Genomic DNA, 27,507 nt, shown 5'->3' on the forward strand with positions numbered 1-27,507 from the left:
CATTCCATGCGGAACTAAATGTGTCAGTATGTGACGGTATGTTTTAGTACCTCTATGGCTCTCTAAATGTGTATGTAAGTGAGTGAACAAATATCTTAGTGGCTGTGTTAGGGATTAGATGGGTATTTAGGTGTGTCTGCAACTGCCTTTGAGTCTCCTGCATACATAAGTAGTTTCACAGTAAGTGACTGAATGTATAAGTGCTTCTATAACTGCCTCACTAGGTGAGAGACCGACTATACTTTTCTGAACATGTATGTCTATTGCTTGCGAAGTGGCATACTCTATGTAGTACTTGGCATAAAGGCCTGCAAGTGCACAAGTAACTTATTGAAGTAAGAAGGACATCTTTTAAACACAGAGGACCATGCTTTATTAGCCTAACTACAGTGTATCTCAGAGGTGACTTGTGTGCTCTAAAACGTGTGTTTAGCACTTGACAAACAGCTTTTACATGGCAAGTAAAGCTGCAAGTGACACTGCATAGACAGCTTCTCCACTAATCAGGCCTCAGGCTCCCCCCGGCGCGCCTTTGGGCTAGCAGTCCAGTGTCCAGATCCTGTTGGCCCGGCGGCTCCACCAGCAGCTCCAGCCCCGGCGCCACAGGATCGTACACCGTTGGCTCCGGCCCCGGCGCCACGAGGTGCAGCGTTGCTGGCTCCGGCCCCGGCGCCGCCCTCGGCGCCGCACTGGGTGCCGTTTATCCCAAACTTGACCCGTTTCCAAAACCATTTTGTTCAGACCTGGGATCCGCATTGGGATGTGGCGCCGGTCCGGCCCGGGCCGGCGCCATTCTCGGCACCGTTTCCGACGTTGTTTGTTCCGACTCCGGTCCTGCCGCCGCGACCGGCACCTCTGATGCTAGAGGCGGAGGAGGACTGGGAAGGATCCGAGGACCCTCTCGCCCGGCAGTGTGACTCCGAGCAGGATTGGGTGGACGATCTGGAAGACGCCGGTGACCTCGATGTCTCTTCTGACCCGGGGTTTGCCTCTCCCCCGCCTACGATGGAGGAGGGCGCTTCCTACACGATGGTGCTCAGTCGGGCTGCTGAGGCCCTCAACCTCGACCTCCCCACAGTGGCCCTTAAAACCAACCTCTTCATCGAGGTGCTCCAGACGGCGTCTACTTTGTCGGAGCCGTTGGTTGCCTTCAATGACGCCCTGACCGAAGTGCTCTTGGGCACTTGGTCGCAGCCGGCCACGGGGGCTCCTGTAGATAAAAACATCGCCAGACGCCACCGCCCAGCGCCTGGTGACCCAGCCTTTCTAACCACTCATCCCACACCTGAGAGTCTGGTCATCCAGGCCTCGACGTCGCAGAGTGCCTTTCCTACGGTCCACCGGATAAGGACTCCAAGAAACTAGAGCAGTTTGGTAAGCGGTTGTTCTCTTTGGCTAGCTTGAGGCTGTGGTCAGTGAACAATGCGTGCTTGTTGGGCCGCTACTCTCACGCAATGTGGGACAACGATGCCCAAGTCTTACCTTCGTGTCCTGAGGAGGTCCAGGCCGTCCTTTCTCAGGCAATTGTGGCTAAGTTTGCCATTCGGTGTGGTTTGGACACCGTTGACTCGTTGGGCAGGGCAGTTTCGACAACAGTGGCGTTGTGGCGTCATGCCTGGTTGCGTTCCACGGGGTTCTCGCCCCAGAGTTCGCTCATGGACATGCCCTTTGATGGCACCCGCCTGTTTGGCGATATTTTCTTCTTTTTTTTTTAGATTCTTATATAGCGCAGACTGCCACCCTACGAGTATCCTGGCGCTTTAGACTAAAGAAAATTGACCAGAGTATACATAGATCAGAATATCAGAGAAAAAGGAAATCATACCCTAGGAAAGAGCCAGGTTTTAAGACTCTTTCGAAACTCAGTCAGGGAGTTAGTTTGTCTGATACTCCCGGGGTAGCTCGTTCCATAGATGGGCACCAGACACATTAAGTGCCCTCCCCCCCATCCTAGAACGTTTGAATTTAGGAATCGTCAGTAAAGTGGCGCTAGAGGAGCGAAGCTGCCTCTTGGGCTGGTACCGGGTGAATTTTTCCTGCAGTGGGACTGGACCCAGATCGTGTACCGCTCTGAACACCAGACAGAGTGATTTAAAATGGACCCTTTCCTTGATAGGCAGCCAGTGTAAATCTCTCAAGGCCAGGGTAGTAGATGAACGATGCTGCCTATTTAGCACCAGTTTTGATGCTGCAGATTGGACTCTCTGCAACCCCTGAAAGATGTACTGTGGTGCTCCCAAGTACAGGGAGTTGCAATAGTCCAGCCTGTTTATCACTGTGCTTCTCACTACAAGGGAGTGTGACTAGTGGTAGTATCTGACGTAGCATGGCATTAGGGAGAAGCACACACTGGCGGTCTTATTTGCCTGTGACTCCATCTGAAGATTATCATCAATCAGAACCCCCAAATTGCGTACCTTGCTGACCGGAGCCAGCGGTTCCTCCTCGGGAGTAAGCCTAAACTCCAATGGTAAATGTTTAGACATCCTGACAGAGGAGCAGTACACCACCTCAGTCTTCCCACCATTGAACTGTAGAGAATTTCTTCGGAGTCAGACAGCCGTCCGACGCATACACTGCTGGAACATGTCCAGGGATATTGCATGTTCTCCTTCAAAGTAGAACGCCAGTTGTGTACAGTCGGCATAATTGACTAGGTCGACTCCAAATGATTTAATAATGGGGAACAGGGGCTGCAGATAGACATTGAAAAGAATAGGGCTAATTGCAGAGCCCTGTGGCACCCCATGGACTACCGGGGATTTGCTGGAGGAAACCGGTGCCAAGGTTACCACCTGCTGTCTCCACGCTGGATAGGACTGCAGCCATTGCAACACCCGTCCCTTCACCCCTATCTTCTCCAATCTCTCCACTAAGATTAAATGGCTCACCGTGTCAAACGCGGCCGACATATCGAAGAGCACTAAAACAGTGGCATTCCCAGTGTCGGCCCGCATACGTAAGTTGTCCAGCATGGTGGCCAGAGCCGACTCAGTCCCATGAGCTGGGCGGAACCCGAATTGGTCTCTGTAAAGCAGATGATTGTCCTCCAAGAAGCACGATAGAGTCCTGCTAACTGCCTTTTCCAGGATTTTAACCGGATATGGCAGGAGAGAGATGGGTCTAAAGCTTGCAGGGATTGTCTGGTCCAGAGAGGGCTTTTTGATCAGTGGAGTCACCACCGCTTGCTTCCATCCCTCGATAAGGCTGATAGTTCATTGGAGCGTTTTAAGGACTCGCGGGCCCCGGCCAAGTCCTTGGGTCTTTATGCATAGACCCCGGCCACTCCTGGGTTTCGTTCCTTTCGTGGCAAAGGCAGAGGCGCCCAGGCACGTTCCTTCAATTAGCCAGTGCAGAACCAGTCCCAGCGCAGTCGTAGTCGCGGCTTCCACAGGGGCGGATCTGGGAATCAGCGTGCAGGTCAGTCCACTCCCACCCCGCTGCGCCTACTTCCAAACTTTCCTAGTCCGAGTTTCGGTGGGCACCCCAGGCCGGTGGGTGGCAGGCTCCGCCACCACCTCCCCCACTGGTGCGACATTACGTCGGACAAGTGGGTGCTGCAGATAATCCGAAAGGGTTACTCCCTCCCCTTTCAGTCCTCCCCCCGGCCATGCCACCTCGGTGCCACAGCATGTCGGGGGATCATCTGGTTCTCCTCCAACAGGAAGTTACGGCCCTCTTTGCCAAGGGGGCTATCGAGCGCGTTTGTGGGCAGGAAGTAGGGAGTGGTTGTTATTCCCACTACTTTCTGGTCCCCAAGAAGGACAAGGGGGGGGCCTGCGCCCCATCTTGGACCCCAGTGACGTTAATCGCTTCCTCCGGAAGGAGAAATTCAAAATGCTGACTCTGGCTCAGGTCTTGGCTGCTCTCGATCTTGGAGACTGGATGGTAGAGTTGGACTTGCAGGACACTTATTTTCATATCCCCGTCCTGCAGGCCCACCGGCGTTACCTGCGATTCACGGTGGGCCAGGAGCGTTTTCAGTGTGCCGTGCTCCCCTTCGGCCTTACCAGTGCCCCTCGGGTGTTCACGAAGGTTATGGCGGTGGTCGCAGCTCATCTGCGCAGGTCAGGGGTGTCAGTCTTCCCCTACCTCGACGACTGGTTGTTTAAGGCGGGCTCGCCCCAGGCAGTCGTCAACCACCTTCAGACTACGGCCGACCTCCTGCACTTGCTGGGATTCTCCATCAACCTGCCGAAGTCGCACCTGAGTCCCTCTCAGAAGTTCCCCTTCATCGGGGCGTTTCTGGATTCGATTCGGTTTAGGGTTTATCCTCCCGAGCAGCGAGTCAGGTATATTCAGGCTATGATTCCGATCTTTCAGCCTATATCCCGGCTTTCAGTCAGGATGACCCTCCGGCTCCTGGGCCTGATGGCCTCCTACATCCTGCTGGTGACACATGCCAGATGGCATATGCGGGCTCTGAAGTGGGACCTGAAACTACAGTGGGCGCAGCATCAGGGCAACCTGTCCAATCATGTCCAGATCTCGGAGGGCACTGCACAACAATTGCAGTGGTGGCTCACGAATCGCGATTGGGTCCGTGGCAGATCCCTCTCCGTTCCCAAACCGGAGCACACAGTAGTGATGGATGCGTCCCTCCTGGGATAGGGAGGCCATTTGGGAGAGTCGGAGATCAGAGGCCTCTGGTCTCCAGCGGAGTCCTGGCTCTATATCAACCTTCTGGAGCTGCGGGCGATCCGACTTGCACTGAAAGCATTCCTTCCCTCTGTCCGGGGAAGTGTGGTTCAGGTGTTCATGGACAACACCACCGCCATGTGGTATTGCAACAAACAGGGCACGGTGGGGTCCTGGACCCTATCTAAGGGGGTTCTGCGCCTCTGGACATGGCTGGAACATCAGGGCATTACCCTGGTGGTTCAACACCTGGCAGGTTCTCTGAATGCCAGGGCGGACAAACTCAGTCGCTGGTGCCTGATGGATCACGAATGGCATCTGGACTCGGACGTGGTGCAAGGTCTCTTTCAGCAGTGGGGAGAGCCTTGGTTAGATCTATTCGCCACCTGAAGGGAACGCGCAATGTCATCAGTTCTGCGCGTTGGAATTTCCAAGGCGGCACTCGCTCGGAGACGCTTTTCATCACGTGTGGAGCTGCGGTCTGTTGTACGCCTTTCCATCTATACCCCTTCTGCCCAGAGTGCTGAAGAAGATTAGGCGTGACCGGGCCCAAGTCATCCTTATGGCTCCGGATTGGACACGAAGATACTGGTATCCTGATCTACTCAGCATGGCGATCGATCCCTCGATCCGACTGCCTCTTCAGGAGGATCTTCTGTCGCAGCAGCGGGGACGGTCCTCCACCTGAACCTGTCCAATCTCCACCTCCATGTGTGGAGATTGAGCAGCGGCAGTTGACCGCTTCCTTCCGAAGTCTGTGATGTCATTTTGGCAGTCAGGCGTCCCTCCACTAAGACGGTATATGCCTGCAGGTGGAACAAATTTGTGGCATGGTGCACAGCAAAGGCTGTGGATCCCCTTTCTGCCCCTCTTTCCGAGGTTCTTCTGTTCGTTCTTTCCTTGGCCCAGCAGGGCTCTGCTCTATGCACTATCAAGAGTTATCTTTCTGCCATTTCCCCCTTTTTTACGGCTTCCTGATCATCCTTCTCTTTTTAAGTCCCCGGTTGTTAACCGTTTCCTCAAAGGTATTATGCATACGTTTCCACCCGGGCCTTTCATAATGCCTCAGTGGGACTTAAATCTTGTCTTGGCCTTTCTGATGTGCGCTCCTTTTGAGCCCCTTCATACCTGTCCCTTACGTCTTCCCACTTTAAAGACGGCTTTCCTGGTGGCCATCACCTCTGCCAGAAGAGTGAGAGTGCTTCAGGCTCTTTCTTCCAAACCTCCTTTCCTTTCCGTTTATCCGGACAAGGTGGTTTTAAGGACCCGTCCTCCTTTCCTGCCAAAGGTTGTCACACCCTTCCACATCGGGCAGACCATCACTTTGCCCACCTTCTTTCTGCCTCCACATCCCTCGAGGGATGAGGAGAGGCTCCACTGTCTGGACCCAAAAAGGGCATTCGCATTCCATCTGCAACGTACCCAACAGTTCCGGGTGGATGACCAGCTCATTGTTGGATACATGGGTGCCAAAAAAGGTTGGGCCGTGCACAAACGGACCATCTCCTGATGGGTCGTTCTGTGCATCAAAGCATGTTACTCCTTGGCTAAGAAGGAGCCTCCTGTGGGGCTGCGCTCCCATTCCACCAGGGCAACGGCAGCCACTACTGCCTTGGGACGTGACGTTCCCTTGCAGGACATTTGTCAGGGAGCTAGGTGGGCCTCGCTGCACACGTTTACCAAGCACTAGTGCCTTTACAGTCAAGTCCGGAGTGACGGCTTCTTTGGCCGTTCTGTGCTCTGTGACTTTCTGGTGTAATCCTGTTCGCAGACCCACCACAGGGGTTGGTATTGCTGGGGTATCTATTCTAAGGTAAGGAATCTATCACTAACGTGTCTCGTTCAGATGCACAAGTTACTACTTGTGTAACGATATATCTGTAAGAGTTATTAGTTAGTCATAGATTCCTTACCGCCCCACCCATCCTCCCCGTTCTGCGAACTGATTACTAGGGTTGAGGTCATCTCTTTTAGGGCCCTAGTTTTATGCACCAATGGTCAGTATCTTGCATGGTTCTGCGTTCCTGACGCGGAAAGTCGTGTACAGAACTGATGTCAGCGCGCATGGGTGGTTCTTAAGTACTCTCCGTGGCGTCAGCTCGGCGATTGCGACGCCATTGACGGATGCGGAGCTGCAGGACGCCACCTACTGATGCGCAGGGGTTCTGCTAAGCAAAAACTTTCTGCATCCAGTCTGACGCCTGGGGATATTCTAAGGTAAGGAATCTATCACTAACTAATGTCTCTTACAGATATATCGTTACACAAATAGTAACTTGTGCTTTCAGTTCTGAGTCTTGTGCTCCTCGTTTACAATACAATAAACATGACTACAAATCCCAGAATTCAAAGAAAAGCATTCATTGTAAACAGCAAATTATATGTAGACATGTAAATCTTTCCACATCTTCTAATACATTGTTAGGTATATGTTTAACCCTTGACATAACGTTTCTTTTTCTAGCAGTTAGAGCATGCATCAAACGGGCAACACACTGTAAAAAAACTTTTCACACACCTAGTCTGCACTTCAGACAAACTGTTACATACTCATTCAATCATAAAGCGTCTTACTCACCTTTCAATAAATATATAAAACCACTCACACTACCACTCATGGAGTATGAATATTTTTCAAAAATATTTAAAGCTGTCTTTTAACATTCTCACATATACCTTTTCAAGCATTTCTTCCTCCAAATTACATTTATTTCACATACCTGAAAACTGAGGTTTTTGATGAACTTTTTCTTTTTCTCATTAGATACATACAATAATCTCAGGAAATGTAAAAACTAAGCATAAGAATGGGACACCACTCTCATACAAATCAACCATTAATGGCAACCTTTTCAATGCTCTCTGATAAAGTGGCAGCAAATAAAAATCTATGTTTCATTTTTTTATTTTGTAACTACACTTCTGGATGGCTAGTATGTGTTTGTTAACCCATTCATATACTTTTATAAAGTAGGCCAATTATGGTAGTGTTTTTGTGCATAACTGCGAATTATTCACAATCATCGTGAAGAATTTGCAAAAAAACTGGAGTCCAAAAACATATTTAGCTTGGTAGTTTTATGAATTTAGGAGTACAGTACACTTTATTAGCAAGCCCTCACTAGAAAATCTATTCCTTGTTACACAACAATCAATCTAAAGATCTCTAATTTATTAAAACAGACAACTCTCTCTTTAATACCCTTTGCCAAAATACTATTTGTACAGTCTCCTTGTACAGCCCACTAGAACCAGTAAGTCACAAGTTTACAGTACACTCAAGAAGGGCCATGCTAGTTGTAAAATGATCTGCAACAGCTAGTTGTAAAATGATCTGCAGCCAGCAGATGTGGTTACAGTACAGAATTAAAAGCATATCTAAGTCTGCATTACACTTTTTCATTTTTCCTGCAGTCAATGATAGATCTAGTTATTTATCCTTTCAAGACCCTACCTAATTTTATTCAGCTCCATGTTTTGACATGCATAGTTCATTTATAATCTCTCAGTGAGTGTGCCTTAATACTCTTAAATCTCATTTCAGTAATGATAGTCACTTGGTAGAAACGAGTTATTCAGGGCACCAATATATCCAATTGAATGTCTGATATTTCACTCACCAATGTGGCACATTGAAGACTTAGTACATCGCCCAACAGATCTCTGACCAACCACAGGCAAGTATCCGTAGGTGCTATGTTTAGTAATTTGCTTCCTTTAATTATTGTAATGACCACCTCTTGTCGATTAACACAATACACTGGTGGTCAGCGGCACTTCTGGCGCACATCCACTAAACTTTCCACCAAATGCCACAAACGCTGACGAACAACTTGTGGGCGGGTGCCTCCGTCGTGACTGCGGCCATCACGAAAATATTAACCACCAAATTCCCAGAACAAGGAAATCACGGAGCACTCTGTGGTTCACAGTCTTCACTTTAATTTGGCAGACGCGTTTCAGCAATTAGGCCTTTCTCAATGCCATTGTGTTCCTATTAACGATTTCACCACATTTAAAACACTCCTATCTCCTCTTCATTGGACAGGAAAAACTGCTGTAAGAGAAAACAGACTGCATAATGCACAATGTTATCTATTTACTCGGTCCGCCATTTGGACATGCATAGTTCATTCATAATCTCTCAGTGAGTGTGCCTTAATACTCGTAAATCTTATTTCAGTAATGACAGTCACTTAGTAGAAACAAGTTATTCAGGGCACAAATATATCCAAGTGCATGTCCAATATATCACTCACCAATGTGGTACATTGAAGACTTAGTCCATCGCCCTACCGAGCTCTGACTCGTGTGGTTGACTGGGGCAGGTTAACATGAGTGCTACATGTTTTTATTATGTGATAATATTTGCAGTCTCTGGTTACCAATAGCGTGGATAGAAAAATAATCACCTTTGTTATTCAACAACTAATGCAAATGTTCCTTTCTGGAAATATCTTTTTGTTTGTGCTACCAAGTAACTTTGAGATGCCAGACAATTAGATTGCACTGCATTTTACTTTTGAACATATGTGTTTAATAGAGGTGATGCATTATGTGTGTTGTTTTCTATTTTTTTGTTGTAGAAAGCCATTGAACTGAATAATAAGGATGCTACTACGATTCACCTGTTAGGCTTGTGGTAAGGTTGCTTCCTCAAAGAATGAATGATTCCAAAATGTCCTTAAACAGTACTGCAAATGTTCACTATTTTGATCACTTTATATTGATTTTAAATTGCTATTCTTTCTAGCCCCAACATATGGAACTCATATTATCTATCCGTCTCACAACGGCTTACCTCTTTTTTAGACTACCCGCGTAACCATGGAAGAAGTGTTTCCTTCACATCAATTCTTAGTGTTTCAAAATCAACATACAAGTCACCTTTTCACAGGCTCTCCATTTGAGTTCACAGTACAGGAAAGAAGGTGTAAAATTTTAAGGCTAGGTTGGCACAGCATTTTTCCATTCTCTCTAGGCTTGTATTCATATGGACCTTTGCCATATCAGAATAAAATGGCAGGCATTAAATCTCCATACACAATGTCTGATATCCCAGATTTGAATATGTTGCATACAGTGTTTTTAATTAGTGTGTTTTTCACATATGTGCAACTGGATGTTTTCTATAATTAAAAGGTGTGTTGCTAGTTTCTTGTTCCATGGGCTTATGGCTATAATGCTCCATCTTGTCACACGTCTGTTTTTTTATCGTTCTCACATATCGCTAAAGCATGCAGGGCCTGACCTTTTGTGAGGCCCTGAACTAAGCCCCTATTTAGACATGATCCACAGGGTATCTCATTCAGCCATTTGCAGCAGCCTTTGAGCATACAGTCTATCCATTGTGCATGGTCTTACGCAGCCGAGAATGTTATGATTGCATTGTGATTCTGATATTTCAGAAGAGATCTGAGATACCAGCCCTGATGATCTTTTCCTTCTAGCCTGGCTTCTTGTTTTTTTTTAGATTGCACTTATGCACAATCTCATGTGCAATGGCACATAGGGGCTCTCGAGTGGTGTATCCATCTTCAACGGTTCTTACACGGGGGAAGCTTTTGAACATGATGGATCTCCAGTGGTGTTCAGTAGTGAAGAACATGTCTTGCGGGAAGTTCTTTTGCCTACCACCAGCAGTGGCCACAGTGAGGATGCATGTATCCATCTTTGAAAACTGGAGATCAGAGATCCCTGGTCTACATCAACTTGCTCAAACTGTTGGCTATTTGATTGAACTTTGCAGTCAGGATGTTCAAATCCTTATGGACAACAAAACAGTGATGTGGTATGTAAGCAAGAAGGGTTGGTGGGCTCCCAGCCTCTGTGCCAGGAAGAGCTGAGCCTTAGGGATTGGGCTGAGGTGAATGGGATTTGGATACTTGCCAGACATCTGACTGGCTCCTTGAACACAAGAGCAAACAGCCTGAGATGAGGTTATTTTGCCAACCACAACTGGTGTTCTCCACCTGGAAGTAGTACAAACCATCTTTGTCCTGTGTGACACTGTTACAAATTGGGTTACTGGTTGGCCGGGGTGTGAGCACTGGTCAAGCAGCAACCACAGTTCTAGACTGGGTAGGGCAAAAGTAAACTGCCAAATAACTTGTGCTAACCCTCTGGTAGCTTGGCACAGAGAAGTCAGGATTAATTTATAGGCAATGTGTAAAGGTATTTGTGCAACACTTCAGACACAAAAACAGTGAAAACAGCACACAAAAAGACCCCACACCAAGAAAAATAGGGTAGATAGTAATACATAAAACAAGATCAAAATGACAAAAATGCAATCAGTAAAACCAGAGATATTCAATTTTAAAGTTTTAGGTTGAAATTGCAGAAGAATTAACAAAGAGCCTACATGGGATATCTGGTTGCACCGGAACCAAGTCACGAGTTCAGGCTGATCACGATGGAGCATGGGCTGGCTACAAGATCCAGCTAGGCCAGCTGAACACAGCACCTTAAATCCTGGTTGCAGAAAGATTCTGGTTGCGAAGTGTTGCATGTAACTGGATCGAAGAAACGCTGGGCAGTCGAAGCTATGCGTCGGGTCCAAGATGCAGCGAGGCGGCGGTGAGATTTCCTATTGCATCAACGATGAGGGTCCCTTTGATGGGGTTTGCGATGTGAAGTCTAGCACCGGGAGTGTGGCGCGCAGCTGGTGATGCGTCAGTTCCGAAGAGCTGCGAGGCTTCAATGCAGAGTCCGGCATCGTCATTGAGGCTGCTGTCAGCAGGAGATGGGAGTACCTTCGCTAGAGATATGGTGTGCCATCGGTGATGCTATGGTTCCAAGGACTGTGAGAGCGATGTGGGCTTTCTGTGCCAGGTCCAATTCACGCAGAAGTGACGATGCATCGGTTCAGCTTGAGGATGCACTACTTAGCCAAGGAGATGGTTCTGTTCGAGGATGCTCCGCTCAGCAGAGAAGATGCACCGTTTCCGCTGGTAAGCACCTTATGCCCACTGGGGTGACATCACTTGGCAGGGTAGGTACACAGATGGCAGAGTTGGTTGTTGGAAGCTTGTTATGTCCCTGAGACGTCAGATCAGGAGGCCAGCCAATTAGCCCTTGGAGTCAATCTGGGTTCTGGGGTCAAGAAATGCAGGACCAATCCTTCTCATCCAGGCAAGAGGGCAGCAGGCAGCAGGTCAACACAGCAAAGCAGGATTCCAGCTGAGCACAGCAGTCCTTCCTGGCAGAGTAGCCACAGGTCCAAAGTGTACTAAAGTGGTGGGGTCTAGGGTCCTGTTTTTATACCCCGGGGCCCTTTCTCCTGGAAGGTGGGAGAAGTTTCTGGAAAGGTCCTTTGAAGTTCTTGGATTGTCAAAGACACCCCTTCCCTGGCTCGCAGCTGGCCACATTGACAAAACAGTTGTTAGGCCAATTGTGAGGAGACAGGACACAGCTTATTAAGGTGCAAGTGGGACTGTGCTGACCTCTACCCCCTAACCTGCCATTTGTTGGCCCACCAAGTCATTCCTCAGTTCCCATTGTGTGCGGCTGTCTGAGAGGAATACAGTCCAACTGCCAACTACTCCCAGTCATGTGACCAGAGACAGGCTGCAGGCATGAAATGGCTAAGGCATGAAAATGGCAACTTTCTAAAAATTGTATTTTCAGAATTGTAATTTAAAATCCAACTTCACCATAAGTTAAGATTTTAGATTAGCGTTCCAGAGAGGCCAAACCTGGACAATTAAAACTTCACATTTGGAAATTACACTTATAAAATGTAATAAGGTAATCACAATGTTATCCTATGGAAGATATAGACCTCATAGTAGTCAAAAATGAATTTAAGAGTTTTTCACTACCATGACATGTAAAACTAAAAAGTGCATATCCTACTTTTCAAATACATTGCAGACTGCCCTCTGTGCTGGTTTGGAAGGTTTGGCCCTGACAAAAGGTTTATTTTGCCCGGTCAAAATGGCAGTTTAAACTGCTTACACAGGTTTTGTAATAGCAGGCCTGAAACATAGTTAAAGGGCTACTTAAGTGGGTGGCACAAAGAGTGCTGCAGGCCCGCTAATTGCATTTAATTTCTAATTTGGTACTGGGCATATGTTGCACACTTTATTAGGGGCTTATAAGTAAATTAAATATCCCACTTGGGTATAAGTCAATTCTACCATGCTTTAAGGTGAGAGCACAAAAACTTTACCACTGGTTAGCAGTGGTAAAGTGCACACAGTCATAAATCCAACAAAAACAAATTCTGCAAAGAGGGGAGGAGGAAGGTAAACAATTTTGGGTCACCCTTTGGAAAGGGCAATTTTCAACAGACACCCATCAGATAGATCCCTTCACAACTAGTGAGAATGCGTATTACTCGCTATTCTGTGCCCTCCAGTTTTCACCGCAAAGAGCTCTGGGGTAGGCTTTTAGTCTAAAAGTAGATTTTCCCCTGTATTAGGCATTTCCCCCAATTCCTTTGATACTGTGAGCGTTAAGGCAGCTTCACAAGTGTATATGTCATTTAGGGGCTGCCGCATACGACCCCAGCACTGTCTTTGCAACCAAAGAGGTGGCAAAATCAGTGCCCGGAGCACAGTGGCAATTCGTCCTTACTGACGTCAGTTGGGATTCCATTCTCTTTGTTTTCTCTCAGTTTTGCATTACATTAATTGTGAATAATGTTTCATTGTTCTTCATTTGTGTAGTAAAGAAAATGGAGTAAAATTAGCTAGAAAATGACCTTTCCTGGCAGATGAGATGAGTCAAAAAAATGCTTTTGAATGTATGTTTTGTGCATGCTTACCGGTGAGCGTGTGTTTATGTGAGAGAGTGTGTGTGTGTGCGTGTGAATGTATGTGTGTGTGGGCATGTGTGTGTGAGTGAAATTAAAGGTCAAAGGTTTTGTAATGTCACTTCCGCTTTCCCCGGAATTATGGTGACTTGATGTTCATGTACACCAGGACCGCGTACAAGTGATTATAGTTGCCCCAGACTGGCTGCAAAGGGTGTAATAAGCAGATCTCCTGTGACTGTCTTTGCTCCCTCCCACTTCTGCTCTTACTCGGAGTGCACTTCCTCTTACAGCTGAAGGGGCAGGTGCTGCACCCCAACCCCCCCATGTTTATGCCTGGAGATTGAATGGGGACATTTGAGTTCCTTCCGTTCATTACCGAGGTTGTCGGCAGCATCCTATCTGCCAGCGGTGGCCGGCACAGGTAAACGTGGTGGGGTGGAGCGGGGGCGGGGCAGTGTGGGGTGGGAGTTGACAGACAACAAAATAGGTATAATGAAATAAAGAAATAACACCTATTCTGTTGTCTGTCGGCTTCCCCCCCTGCTGCGTCCTGCTCCGCCCCACCACCCACCGTGCTTACCTGTGCCAGTTCCTGCTGCTATCGGCCTGTGCCTAGTAGTGGAACCGTTTTCTTTCCTCTAACGCAGGGCAGGGTATTGATCATATGAAGATGTGCATTTCAAATGTGCTGCACATTGTGTTTTCTGTAGCTTTGAAAATGTGTATTATGAGCACAGTTGAAGGTTTTATTTCAGCTTTTTCACCCTTCATTTGCTTGCCAGATCAGCCCTCTCTACAAATCTCCAATCGTTATGAGTTTTTGAAGAGTCTGTCATAAATGCTCCCCATTTCCTTTTTAATATGCCTCAGTAGGACCTTAACTTTGTTCTGAATTTCTAGGTGGGGGCCTATTTGAGCTAATGCATAGCTGCCTGTGTGTTTTTCGGTCCATCACGTCGGCTGAGCATGTCAGAAAGCTTAAAGTGCTGTGTGTGCAACCCCCTTAACTTCCTTCTTTCTAGACAAGCTAGTTTTTAGAACTTTATGATAAAGAAGGACACCCCATTCCATGTGGGTCAGTCCGCTCTGCCCACATTTTACCTTTGGCCCCATCCCACCAAGGTAAAGAAAGGCAGCATTGGCTGGATCCCCCCCGAGCAGTCAGCTATTACTGAGGCACTGCTAAACGGGCCCCACTGCTTGTGCTCTGACACCTAACACATGTTGGAATTGGCTACACTGCTGAGTGGAATATTTAACTTACCTGCAAGTCCCTAGTATATAGTGCAAAAGTGTACATAAGGCCTGTAATTAAATTGTCACCAGTGGACTGCAGCACATATTGTACCACCACCAATGTGACAATACAAAACATTTCTCCAGGCCTGCCCTTCTAGGCAGTATTGAACCTGCCTAATTCAACCTGGAAAATAAACCATTTGCCAACCCTAGACATTCCTTTTTAGGTTTCGCCTCGCCGAAAGGCTGCGCCGCAGACTTTCTGCGCAAGGCGAAAGCTTATGTCTGGAGATGTGTACTCATGTCCCGCCCCTCTGTTCCATTGGCTAGCTCCATAAATGGAGGCTAGCCATTGGAACAGAGATCTGTCCGTCAATTGTGGAGCAGATTCGGGGGCGTTCCGGCCATTTTTACTCATCCTGCCCCTTTGACAACGTCATGCGGCCGTGGGCGGGGTTTATTTTTTTTTTATCGTCCATGTTTGTTTTGGCCATTCCGCGGCCGACCGCCGCTGGAGGAAGTCCAGGTCTAGGTGAGTGCTGGCCGTTCCCGCCGCCCCCCCCTCCCGCTGTCCGTGACCGACCATCTGTTTGTGTTTTAAGACCCTGCAATAGCCTGAACATGATATTAAATTGTACATAAACAAAATCGTAACATGACGTTGTTGCCTTTGTTTACTTTAATTAACAGGAACCGTGAACGCAGCTCTGGTGCACATCTAAAAGGTTGTTCTAATTACATTTGCTGTTTGAATTACGCACAGATTAAGGGTAAAAATACCGGCTTTGGGTGATTTTGCTTATTTTTGTACCAGAAGGGGCATTAAAAAAAACGGCCAGGTGGCAACCCTACAGGCGACATATGAAGCTTGCAAGCTACATCCTTCCCTTAATCAGCATATATCGCCTACTTGTCTTTCGACCCACACCCTCAATAGTTCCCTACATCCTGTCATCTCAGCAACCCCGCCCGCTAGCATTTCTACTGCGACCTCGCATTTCCGTCTCCTTCTACTCCAAATGAACTACACTTCCCGTCGTGCGCTGCGGGCTTGTTATTCTGTGACATCACGTGTTGCCGGATGAAGATGGCGGCACGCTGGAGCAGTGAGAATGTGGTGGTGGAATTCAGGGACTCTCAGGTGAGTTAGGGGCGGGCTTGGGACTTCAGGATAAGGAGAACCTACTGCATTGTGTCTTCTGGAAGCCTTGCATTTCCACATCATTTTCCATTTTAACTGTATTTAGTTCTCTCCTGTGCGCTCTTATGTCACTCCCAGTCCGCATAGAGTTTGTGATGTGCAGTCTGTAGATTTGTCTCTTTTAACCTGTACGTGTGTGCGGTGAGACGTTCAAATGTTTGCGAGTAAAGGGAATGGATCATATTCTATCTGTTGTTTCTCCATCTGCTGTGCTCTCGTTTAGTTTCTTCTGCCACCGTTTTCTGTTTGACTGTCTCTTCAATGCTCGATGTTGGCTGGGTCAAAAGTAAAGATGCCCATTTAGATCTCAGAGCGTCTCTTCTTACTGTTGCTGAGTACATGTTGCCTGCGGTGCTCCCGCCCTGTCCTCGATGTTTGGTCTTATACACCCGAGCCTTTAGAAACGAATTAGGTTTTGCCTTGCCATTGACAACATGTACCTGGACTGTGTTTTGGAGTGGTTTCGTTATTCATCTTAACTAATACGTCGTTTTTTGTATATTCGCTTGCATTGATTCCTCTTTTCTCTGCGACTGCTTGAGCTTTAATGTTATTAGATAAAGTATTTATATTTGTTCCTTGGTATTGTCATGCCATGGCTACCAACAATATACCAGGAATACCACCCTTAAACCAGGGAAAGCATTATGTTAGGGTAAGCATTATCATAAAATGCACGCGCTCAGTATGTAATGAATTGCTACTATAATATGGTGGCTCGCAGTGTGTGGGGGGGCTCTGTGTAGGTGTGTGGGGGCTCTGTGTGGGTGTGTGGGGGGCTCTGTGTGGGGGGGTTTCTGTGTGGGTGTGTGGGGGGGCTCTGTGTGGGTATGTGTGGGGGGCTCTGTGTGGGTGTGTGTGGGGAGGCTCTGTGTGTGTGTGTGGGTGGAGCTCTGTGTGGGGGGCTCTCTGTGGGTGTGTGTGTGGCATTTGCGAGAGATTAAGCTATTGCCATTGTAAATGACAATGCCATTTATTTATCTGTTTTCAAAACCAACACATAAATAAAAATGTTGTCATTTACAATGCCAATAGCTCTAACTTTTGCAAAGGCGAAACCGTTGCATTGTAAATGCTTGTTATAGTTTCAATCTTTTTTTGTTTGAAAAATGTATAACCGCATCAACCCACCTACATCCACTGGCATGTGGGGAAAATAATAAACCAGTGCCCAAAAAGGAAGGAGTTAGAGAAGGAGAAGATAACTGAAATTAAATATAAGTACTTGACTAATTGGACATTTGCCAAGGATAATATTAAGATGGACCCTATGGAAGCTGAGAGTTGTACATAAATGAGGTGTGCTACCCTTCAGAAGCAGCTGGCTGAGTGAGGCGAAATACACGCAGATAGACAGGGCAGGTCAATTCTGCAAACTCAGTCGCTAGGAATTGGATAAGGAGCCCCTGGTTCTATCGAAATGTGGCAGTGTATGCTTTACTGTCGCCGTTAGCTTCTCCAGACCTGCAATTTCCCATAATCTATGCAGCCAATACAATTTTGGCGGGACAACGTCAGCACCCCGGCAGGACAACAAAGCTTGTTTGGCAGCCCCCAGAGCCATAGTGATGGCTCAGCCACGGAATGATTTCAAGGGATATGTCAATGTGTTCAGTAGTCCCGACAATATATAGCTGGGAAATCCAGGCAGACCTGTAGATGTTCCTTTTTAATGCTTATAAGTCACCCCTAAAGTAGACCATAAATGCCCACTGGGTAGGGTGCATGGTATTTAAAAAGAAGGGCATGGGTACTTATGTTTTACAAGCCCTGCAGTGAAAAATCACCAAAGTCGTTTTTCACTATGGTAAGGTTAGCTCTTCCATAGGATGGCTCCCCTGTGGTGAAATGTGTATGGCTCCCAGACAAGGAACTTGGGTATGGGGATATGTATTTCTCCCTGACAGGATGACATCTGGGTTTTGCCCAGGAACGTGATTAACTTCAAAGGGTTCCTGCCTTGTCACAGGCAGATGTAGCTCCCACCTGGGCCTGTCCCCTCTATTTTCTTGATAGCCAGCCAGGCACCAATCCTAGTCGATGAGGGAATTCCCCCACAGAACCGTCTTTGAGATAACGGAAGGCATTGTTTGTTCATTATCAAAACCTTACCTCTGGGTGGGCATGAGGGATTCTGCACTGAAGAAAGGTTTTGCAAATTTTATTTTATGTAAAGATGGGCACAGTAGGCTAGTTTACAGTAAAACACACGGTGCAGTAAAATTGGGTAGGATCACACCTGGGTCCTTTTACTCTTTTAGGGAGTGGCCAGGAGGTTGTCACACCCACAGGTCGGCTCTGGGCATAAATGGGCTGCCCCAGTATACCCTCTTCAGAAGACCTCTGGACCTTTAGAAGACAGAAGAAGGATGCACCTGTCGCTGTGACTTGTGAAGAGATACCCAAGGGCTGGAGTGAGAATCTGGGCTGCGCTTTCCGGTATTTACCGATGCCAGAGTGACTTCGGCTTAGATGAGGGAATACTATCTCTCCCTCCATGCCATTATCAGCTCTCAACCTCCCCGTGGTGCACTTCTTGGCCCCAGGAAGGTCAGTGAGGCCTCGACTGACTCCAGACCAGCGAGTCCTCTCTCAGTGTCAGCAAGGCTCTCCGAATCCGTGATTGACTCAGTTTCGGCTCCGGTGCACAGCCCTTTGCGATCCCCACCTGTGAAACTTATGTTGGATCTGCCAGTGCCAATCTCTGCAACACTGATTGCCCTTTCTTTGTCTCCTCTACCCAATGCCGGGTTGGCGCAGATCGGCGTTAATCATCTTCAGGCTACCTTCTTCCGCTTTGAGAGGAGCCGTCTGCTATATTCTCCTTGACACCCTGGTATTTTGGTGATACTACAGAATTTCATTGGATTTCTGCTCTTGGTGACGCTAGTGGCATTGATTTTTCCCCATCCTCTGGCCTGTTTTCCCCTTCTCGCCTCAGAGGCTAGCTCGACTTTTGCTCAGCATTTGCAATGAGTTGACGTAGTTCTTGGGCTGCAGCTTCCTCCTTTCGAAGTGGCCAATGATCCCCTACTTGGGGTGCTTCAACAGGGCAGTTGAGTTTTGAGCCTGCGCTTCCCTTCAGTTAAACCCTCTATAATATTCTGTTGGGCACTTGGGCTAAACCTGTTTCAAGGACCTCAGTGGACTGGTCTATAGCTCATACGCACCATCCTGCCCCTGGAGACCCGCTCTGCCTTTCCCCTCAGCCTGCTCCACACAGTTTTGTGGTTCAGGCTGCTACAGCCACCCCCAGCATTGGCGCCATGGCTGACGTCCCTCCAGACAGTGAGTCTAAAGGTCTGGATAGCTTGGGTCAATATATCTTTTCTTTTACACTGCTTGTGTTTTGGTCTGTTTTTCTCATGTCCTGTGGAATTCGGTATCCAACCATCTCCCCTCTGTCCCTGATGTCTCTCAGGACACTCTCACCTAATCCAGGATGACTGTCAGGCCGCTGCAGTACTGATTTGTTGTGGCATGGATACCACAGATTCTGTTGGACGGGCCATGGCCCTTTCTGTGGCTCTTCACCGGCGTGACTGGCTATGTACCTCTGGCTTTTCTGAGGCTGTTCAGTCCGCCTTGGTGGACATGCCTTTCGATGGTCAATATCTGTTTGGCTCTCAAGCTGACTCCATTTTACGCCATGTCAGGGATAGTCGGGGTGGAGCAAAATCTTAATATCTGCTTGCCATACCATTGTCTTCTTCCCCCGTGCTCAGTTTGGCTGGGACTTTTGTCCGTTATGCCCTTCTGTGTGGACTGTGGAGTAGTGTGGCTCACTGGTTAGAGGTGGCAGGCCTGAGAGCAGAAGTCAGTCCGGGACCAAGGTTCAATTCCCAACGCGGCAGGGTTGTGGACCTTGGTCAGTGGACTCGATAATTCTCGCTTTGGTGCTTACTCTAATCAGGGTTTCCACTCGGCAACTCTGGGCATTAGCTTGCCTAATCTCCACAACGGCCCCACCAATTCCGGGGATGCCTGGCTCCACCTTGGGGACTCCCAGCAAGGGACCATCCCACAGGGAAAGCCAGGACGGGTTCCCCAGAGTTATACAGCGCCGGGACGCCCCGTTGCTGGGGCAGCTGTGCGCTTTACAAGTATACTACATTTACATTTACATTTACATTTACTGTCGTAGTGTTGTGCCAGTTGGCTTCTTCTTTTCACCTCTTCCTCCATGTACTGTCCGTGTGGTGTCCCTCCCTGGCAGACATTTTCTTTCTTTATTTTACCCTATCGATGACAGGTTGTGGTCTCCGGTTGTTCCCTGGGATGAGTCTTATGTTCTGACTCAGTTGGTGTTAACAGCTGTAGCTGCATGGTCTTCCTTGTTTTCTACCCAGGTTCTGATTGGGGTGTCTTCATAGCATTGTGCAGATGAACTGTTGTCTTGTTCCCTGTCCAACAGGGTATTTAGTCTCTATGCCTTACAGGTATACCTCAAAATGTTTTTGACGCTGTTATACCCCATACAGGAGGCTTCACTTGCTGTGCTTGGTGCACAGGCTCAAGTTGGTAGATGGTGCACAGGGTTCTTCCGCCCCACCTCCCATTTATTGAGTGGTTTTCCACACCAGCCAGGGGGCTCTTCCCTTCCACTCTGTTGGTGCCCTTCTTTCCTAGTGGATGCAAGGGAAGGGGTATGGTTCTTGGCCTACGGTTCTTTGTCTGGGTACGTCAAGAGTGGTGTTCCTTTTTAATTCTTTTCAGGTGCTTGCACTTCTTGTGGTAGTTCTCCCTATCCACAGGTGAGTTGGGCCCCTACTCATTCCCTTTTTTCTCTCTTAGGTTCCTTGTGGCCATCCCTTGTCCATAGATTGGCAGGAGTGGCCAACTCGACCACCCTACCTCTTCTATGCCTCTGCATGGCCGGTTTTTCCTCTGCTTCTGCTTTGTGCGAAGCTGCGGTTGCTGTCACTTTTTTGATTGGAGCTGTCTCCGTGACACCTTCATAGCCAACCTTAACATTCATTACGTGCCTGATTGTTCTTCAGGTGTGCCTTCTGCCCTTTTGGGGGGTGTATGGTGAGTGTTCCTCTTTCATTCTTCTCAGTCATGGGCTGTTATAAAGAAGTTGGGTATCCCTTAGGATTCTGTCCAGGGAATTTCTTCTACTTGCGAGCACGGCAGTTCTCATCCCTTGAGAGCTTGTCTCCCTTGTGCTTCTAGGCTACCGAATGTGATCTTGGGTGAGTCAGGATCCTCGCCCCCACATTGTCCCCTGGCTTGTTGGATGGGCATGGGTTTCCCGTGCTTACGAGGACTTGCCTTTGCATCTGGCCTGCCTGCTTCCTAGGCTATGGGCACTGCCTCGCTAACTGTTCATCATACTGGCCCTTCGGTTGGGCTTTCATTTCTGGTGTTGGTCTTCCAATAAAAATGTCTTTTACGCTGCTGCCTGGTAGCCTGCATAGACATCTCAGGTGTTGGCCCCATCCAACTCAGTCCTCTTTTTCCAGTCCTCACTTTTTGTTTTCTTTACTTCTCTAGTCTAGTGGGGTTGGTTCTCCCCTGCAGTTTTCTTTTCAATTGTCTCTCAACTGCCTAATCGAAGCATTCTGTCGGTGGTGCTGTTTCTGTCTGCTCCCTTGGTTTTCTGGGATGTTTACTTCCGTCCCACCCTCACCCTTTAGATCGGGCCACCTCTCCCTTTACATGGGGCCATGTGGCTGGTTTCCTTTGAGGAAGTTAAACGTAAGATGCGGGCAATGAACATCCAATGCATTCTCCTTTTCGCAGCCAGGCTAAAAGTGTTTTTTAACTCAAAACTTGTTTTTTTGAGATGCCGGAGGGGACATTAAACTAGGTCAGTGAGAAGTGCAACCTTTCCATGATGAGGAGAGCCTCACACTCGCAACAACGTCTAATGTCAAACCAAACTATCCAAGATCCAAAAGGAATGAAAGACAGCCACCATGCGTTCAACAACAGAGATGGTAAGGACACCAAAGGAGCAGAAATAGAGCCCCCAGCCACGAACGACCATATGATGGGACTGCCAGGAAACCACCAACTTATGTCCAAATAAATAAAGATGCTATACCAAAGTGAACAAAAGAAGGGACGCAATACTAACAGGTTGGAAATAGGGTGGTGTACAACACTTACTAGTGGGACTGTCCCTGTTGGAAATCAGGAAATTTTGGGTTGTGCCAAGGGTGCACGACAGACAGGGAAGAGGGTAGTTCTAAGCCTGCCATAAGAGGCGTGACATTCTTTCCATAATAGACCCACCTTTCAGATCACCCAAAAATAATCTGATGTGAAGGGCGTATGGAGGACACTGTCAGCGATGGTCCTGAACTTGTATGTGCCACTCAAATTACAACAGAGGGTGTTGGATATAATAGGTCCTAAACTATTAGCATCAAAAGTCAAGAGACATAATTTTGGAGGAAACTTTAATGATGTACTTGATTGAGACCTTGAGAGGAAGTCACCTTATACAGAGGCCCCAGGCACATCCACAGATCTATCACAATTTGCCCATGCATTGGGCCTGTCCAGCATCTGGAGCCTCAAGCATCGCTCAGACAGAAAATACTAATTTCCATTGGGAGCCCCTAAAATACTCTTCCCGCTTACACTACATATTTATTCCAAGGGAATAAATCACTTCTGAATTAGAGTAGGAAAATCTGGCCAGTGGCATATCCGACCATTCTCCTCTAGGTAAAAAGAAAAGCTGCTTAAGATATAACTGGAGGCTGGATGCCTCGAAATTAAAAGACGAAGAGATAGTTAAGAGGCTCCATGGGAACTCCTTGCTATATTTTGAAGAAAATGTGGGCTCTGGGAAGTTGCCCACAATCGTCTGGGAAGCATATAAAGTAGTCCTTAGAGATAGGGTACAAAATATAATAGCTCAGAACAAAATGTAAAAACAACTTGCGGCACCATAGGGAGAAAGTCTGACCCCCAAAAAAGATATACAGTGATAGGATATCTGGGCACAGTGAGGCAGTTAGAGGTCAGAAGGACGAGTTCCATAATGCTACCCATATTGCAGCTGGGCAATACTATTTAACACTGCCAAGGAACCTATATGAAACAGATGATGAAACAGGCCATGTCCTGGCTTGGATGGTGAAGACAGGAAGAATCTAGATGAGTGGACAAAGTCCTACAAGAGGATGGTAAAATAGCCGCAACATAGCATAATCATTTGCACAATATTATTTGCCATTATACAAGGCTAGGAGAAGGAGCACAAGGGAAGAAATGTCTGTTTTCTTGAAAGAACTAGTCATATCAATTTTAGGGGTGGAAATCGGGGACATTAGAAGAAGATTTTTCACTGACAGAGATATGGGACGCCCCATAACAAATGCAAAACATGAATATGCCAGAACGTCACTGATTTCGGGAAGAACTATACAATAACATGTCTAGACTGTTAGGCTCCCATCTTCTAAATATGTTCAAGGAAGCCGGAGAGAGAGGTGAGTTGGCTCCAGACCTAAAGCATGTGAAAACTGTGATTGTGCACAAACAATGCAAGCCTAAACAGACCTGTGCTTTATACAGGCCCATCTAAGTTGGAAACACTGAAATCAAGAATTTGGTGAATGAGCCTGAGCAGTGAAATAGCATCACCTTTCGTTAATGGGGTGAATGAATCACTGAGGGGCTGTGACCATAGCAGCACTGGCTGGAGTTTAGAAAAGCCATACTACAGGCAATTGCCTAGCAAGACACTAGCACAGCTGCTGGTAGCAAACAGTGGGTGAGCTTGTGTAGGACAAGTCTTTAACACATTGTTCTCAATATAATGTCACAAGCTGTGTGGGAGGAGGACATTTTGATGCTAGTCAGCAACTCTCCACCAAGTAAGAACATTCAGTAGAGAAATAGGATTCTCTAACCTACTATTTGAAAGATGGGAAATGGGCATTTGAGAAAGGAAAACGCACTGTAAAGGATGTCACATCTCAGGTGTTTTAGATGATTTCTGGCACACCCTGTCTTGAAGGTCTTTAAAGGGAATGGCACACACCACAGGTACAGCCAGTCTGACTATGACAACAAAGGCAGTAAGTAATTGTACTGGCACCAGTATATTAATATATAACAATTTCCAGCCTTGGGAGGGAACAGCAGGTACACAGGTGAACAACCAGGGTCCCACGACATGACCACCTGAACATCACCTAAAAACAAGAAATAGACCTCCCATTAGAAAAGGGCAGACATTTGACAGGGGTAGGAAGAAAGGTGGAAAGAGAGAAAAAAACACAGAGGAGCAGGGGGGAAACGGCCGAAGATGGAAAGGAGAGGAAACCATATTGATGGATTCCTGTTGGTATGGCGGAGCAACAAGGAGAAAAACAGAGAAAGTTGCCAAGAAGAGAGAAGACGAGTTGAGGAGATGTCAGGAGGAAAAGAAGAGCGGAAACCACGAGACCAGGACCCGAAGACAAGCACCACCGGAGAGCCGGCTACATTAGACAAAAAACTTTGAGTAAAGCCTGGACTACCAGGACACAGGAGCAACTAAGAGGTCAGATGTCGGAGGACAAAAAAGATGCCGAGAATATGGAGGAGGAGGTGGAAGACAGCTGGTCGAAGGACTAGTGGATGCCACCTGGAGGCATGAAGCAGCCCGCCACAACTCAGGAGAGTTGAGGCTACCCGGGTGAGTGTCAGTTATCCCAGTAGAGGGGAGGGAGTTTGGGTCAGAGGTTTTTTTGGGGTGGCTGTTTTTTTCTCTCCCTTCTCTTTACCTAGCCTTTTTCTATTGCGTATCCTTTGTTTTGGTATTAAGGTGGAAGGGGGTCTTAGTGAAAAGGTCCCCAATACACCAACCTACATGCTTTTCCACTAGGTTCCCTTCCTACCTGCTTTTCCACTAGGTGTCTCTTCATTACACTACCCTTGTCAGTTGTGAAGGCTTCAAGAGGGCGAGGGAGTCTCTTAAACGATGAAAGAAAGCAAGCTGCGTCCTGACAGGGAATCCTGTGTATTACTTGCAGTTACGCAGAGATACTGATGTTTTCAACATGCACTCAGGATGGTAATGGGAGTATCACTTGATTTAAAGCCTTTTCTTGTGTGTATTAAAGGAGAGAGAGAGAGAGGTATTGACAATCTAAACCTATAGATATACTTACTTGGGTGTTCTGGTTTCTGCTTTTCACCAAGGGTGCTGGCAGCATCATCCCAGTAGACCTGAGAACAAAAGAAGAAACCTCCTTTTAATGTAAAGGAACGGACAGTATCCTGACAACCATGGAGTGACAACAAGTACTTTGACTTTTCTTTCCAATATATATATATATATATATATATATATATATATATATATGAGTTTCCATTATAATCTTTGTTCCCTCTTTGTTTGATGAAAAGCCATCATACACAAATCAGAAAAACCTCTGAAGCCATATTTCCATCCATCCCTTCACAGATCCGTTAGGTAAAGGAAAGGCAGTAAAGAAGCCAGGAGCTTGGTTACCTCCCCAAGCTTAGGAGCATCAGGAGAAGCTAAAATGTGTTGGTTTTGTTCAGTATCATATAGCAGATGTAAGTCACTGGAGGGTAGATCTTTAAAGGTGTATGACAGAAGAACAAAAGGAAACATGCGGGGAAAAGATTAGAACAATACAAAAATGCAGGGAAACGCCTAATTGGTGATCAAACTAAGCGAGTGGGAACCAAACATTTGTGAGAGAACCTGCTACAACTATCCTGCTGCGTAAATTACTTGGGATGTGATTTAACTAAAATCTGATTGACTAATCTTCTCATTCTTTCTGACCTGGAAGACCTGGCTCCCCGCCCTCAGCCCTGGTCTCCTATGAACCAGTCTCCATAGTCTCTATGCTCAAAGTGTCCTCCTTCTACCTTTTTTCCAGCTATTCCACCTTTGGTTAAGTGAACCTCCCATGCTCTACCCCCGAGTCATGACCAGACTGCCCACATAACTTTCCCACTTGTTGGTGCTGCTGATTTATTGTGGAACTCCTTCATCTGCTGGGGGCATGTACAAACATTCTCTCATGATCTATCCAATGCATCATAACCCTTCTTGGCTTTTAGAAAATGTAGAAGGCCCTTCCTGATTCGGGAATGTAGGATCACCTTTACTTCACATTCCTTTTGACAAAGGGCAGAAATGATGGAAGGTGGCTTGGTTCTTTGAATACCTTCAGCTGTGATGTTCTAGAAATCATTGAATACAATGGTGAATCTTCTATTGGTCTGGTAGGTGGAGTTTGATTGCTGAAGAGCCTAGCAACTCGGGAATGGGAAGAGGACTTACATAACGTGGAGCAAGTTTGGGATATGATTCAAATATTACTAATGTGTTTTGTTGCTGAACATACTTCTTGTTTTTCCTGGATATGTTGATACGGTTACTCTCATCCTTTCAGCAAACCTGTTGTTGAAGCCTTGAGCTTTAATGATTTTGGACTGCAGATTTATGTGTACAAGTGAGAGATTGTAATAAGACTGTTACCTCAGAGAAGGTACCTCATGCACAGAAAAAGAAGAGGGTCATACTTGAGGATGGAAACTGTATGCATAGAAGAATGGGAAGAACCTAGGACTATGGGAAAAGTTGTTACATACAAACTCAAATGTATCCAGTCACCTCCGTTCTCTTCATGTTCTCTTTAAAATGACTCAAATACTGTTCTGTCGTGTGACTGAGCCTTTCAGTTTGCCCATCCATCCGGGGTGATAGCTAGAGGACTTAACATTATAAATGTGCAAGATATTTTATTGCACTTGCTCCTCTTAGACAAAAGTAAAACAGTAACACATGAACTTTCTTTCTCAAGGCTCTCTTTTGTTGTAGCCAACTCTTTCCTCTTCTTTCAATCTTTCTGATTCTGCCATAAATGTAGTTCAGTTTTAAGAGTAAGCATTGTAAAACGGTCTATTAATTGATACCTTTCCTTGGTTCCTTGTCTAGAGAGGACATCAGTATTTCCTTCTCGAGAACCAGGTCTATAAGTGATGTCTCAGCACAAATGTGAGAAGAAGAGGGACCATCTGGTGCGTCTGGGATTAGTCCAATTAATACTCTTTAAAAAATGTAATAGGTCCAGACAGTGACTGTAGGAGAGAGCCCTCTAAGTAATGCCTGCCTCCAATAAGTGAATGCCTTTTTAATTGCTAATAGCTGACAATCATATATGGTGTAGTTTGTGTCTGCCACGTTGCGTACATGGAAGAGAACTCCTCGGGATCCGAACGATGCACAGGTAGGTCCACCTCTTGATACTCCCAATTCATACAATAGTAAATAACAGAATGTTAGGGTGATCAAGTGGGAGACGGGAAAAGGAAGGGAACAGCAGGGAAGAAGGAATGATACCTGAAAAAAGAAAAAGAATAATTACTAACAATAATAGGACTACTCTCGGTACGTCTCACTTATAAGTGACAGTCACATTACCTCAAAGAATTCTGGCTATCCCGCTATTTCATACTGTAACATAAGCTTTTCTCAAAGTGCTATTTCCTTATTCCTTCAAACACAGAAAACAGAGAGACATTAGACTCCTCACTTTCAAACATGAAAATTGCTGAAACATTGACTCATGCCTGTAGTATCACATTCCCAAAAATAAAAGGGTAAAAAAGAAACCAAGGAAAAAACAGAAGCCTTCAGACTCTTTGTTTTTGAGCAACTTAATTCATTGTCTCCTCCATA

The 27,507-nt window shown here is 46.7% G+C and overlaps 1 protein-coding gene across 1 annotated transcript in view; it reads left to right on the forward strand.

The window, feature by feature from the left end:
* The window catches only part of RMDN1 (regulator of microtubule dynamics 1), a 325,882-nt gene that overhangs the window by 213,164 nt on the left and 85,211 nt on the right, over positions 1-27,507 (forward strand). The window contains exon 6 of the mRNA XM_078687071.1: positions 9,225-9,280. Within this exon, the coding sequence (XP_078543197.1) occupies positions 9,225-9,280 (56 nt within the window). The remainder of the gene's footprint in view (positions 1-9,224; positions 9,281-27,507) is intronic.

The sequence above is a fragment of the Lissotriton helveticus genome, chromosome 4_1, assembly GCF_964261635.1.
Source record: "Lissotriton helveticus chromosome 4_1, aLisHel1.1, whole genome shotgun sequence".
NCBI lineage: Eukaryota > Metazoa > Chordata > Amphibia > Caudata > Salamandridae > Lissotriton > Lissotriton helveticus.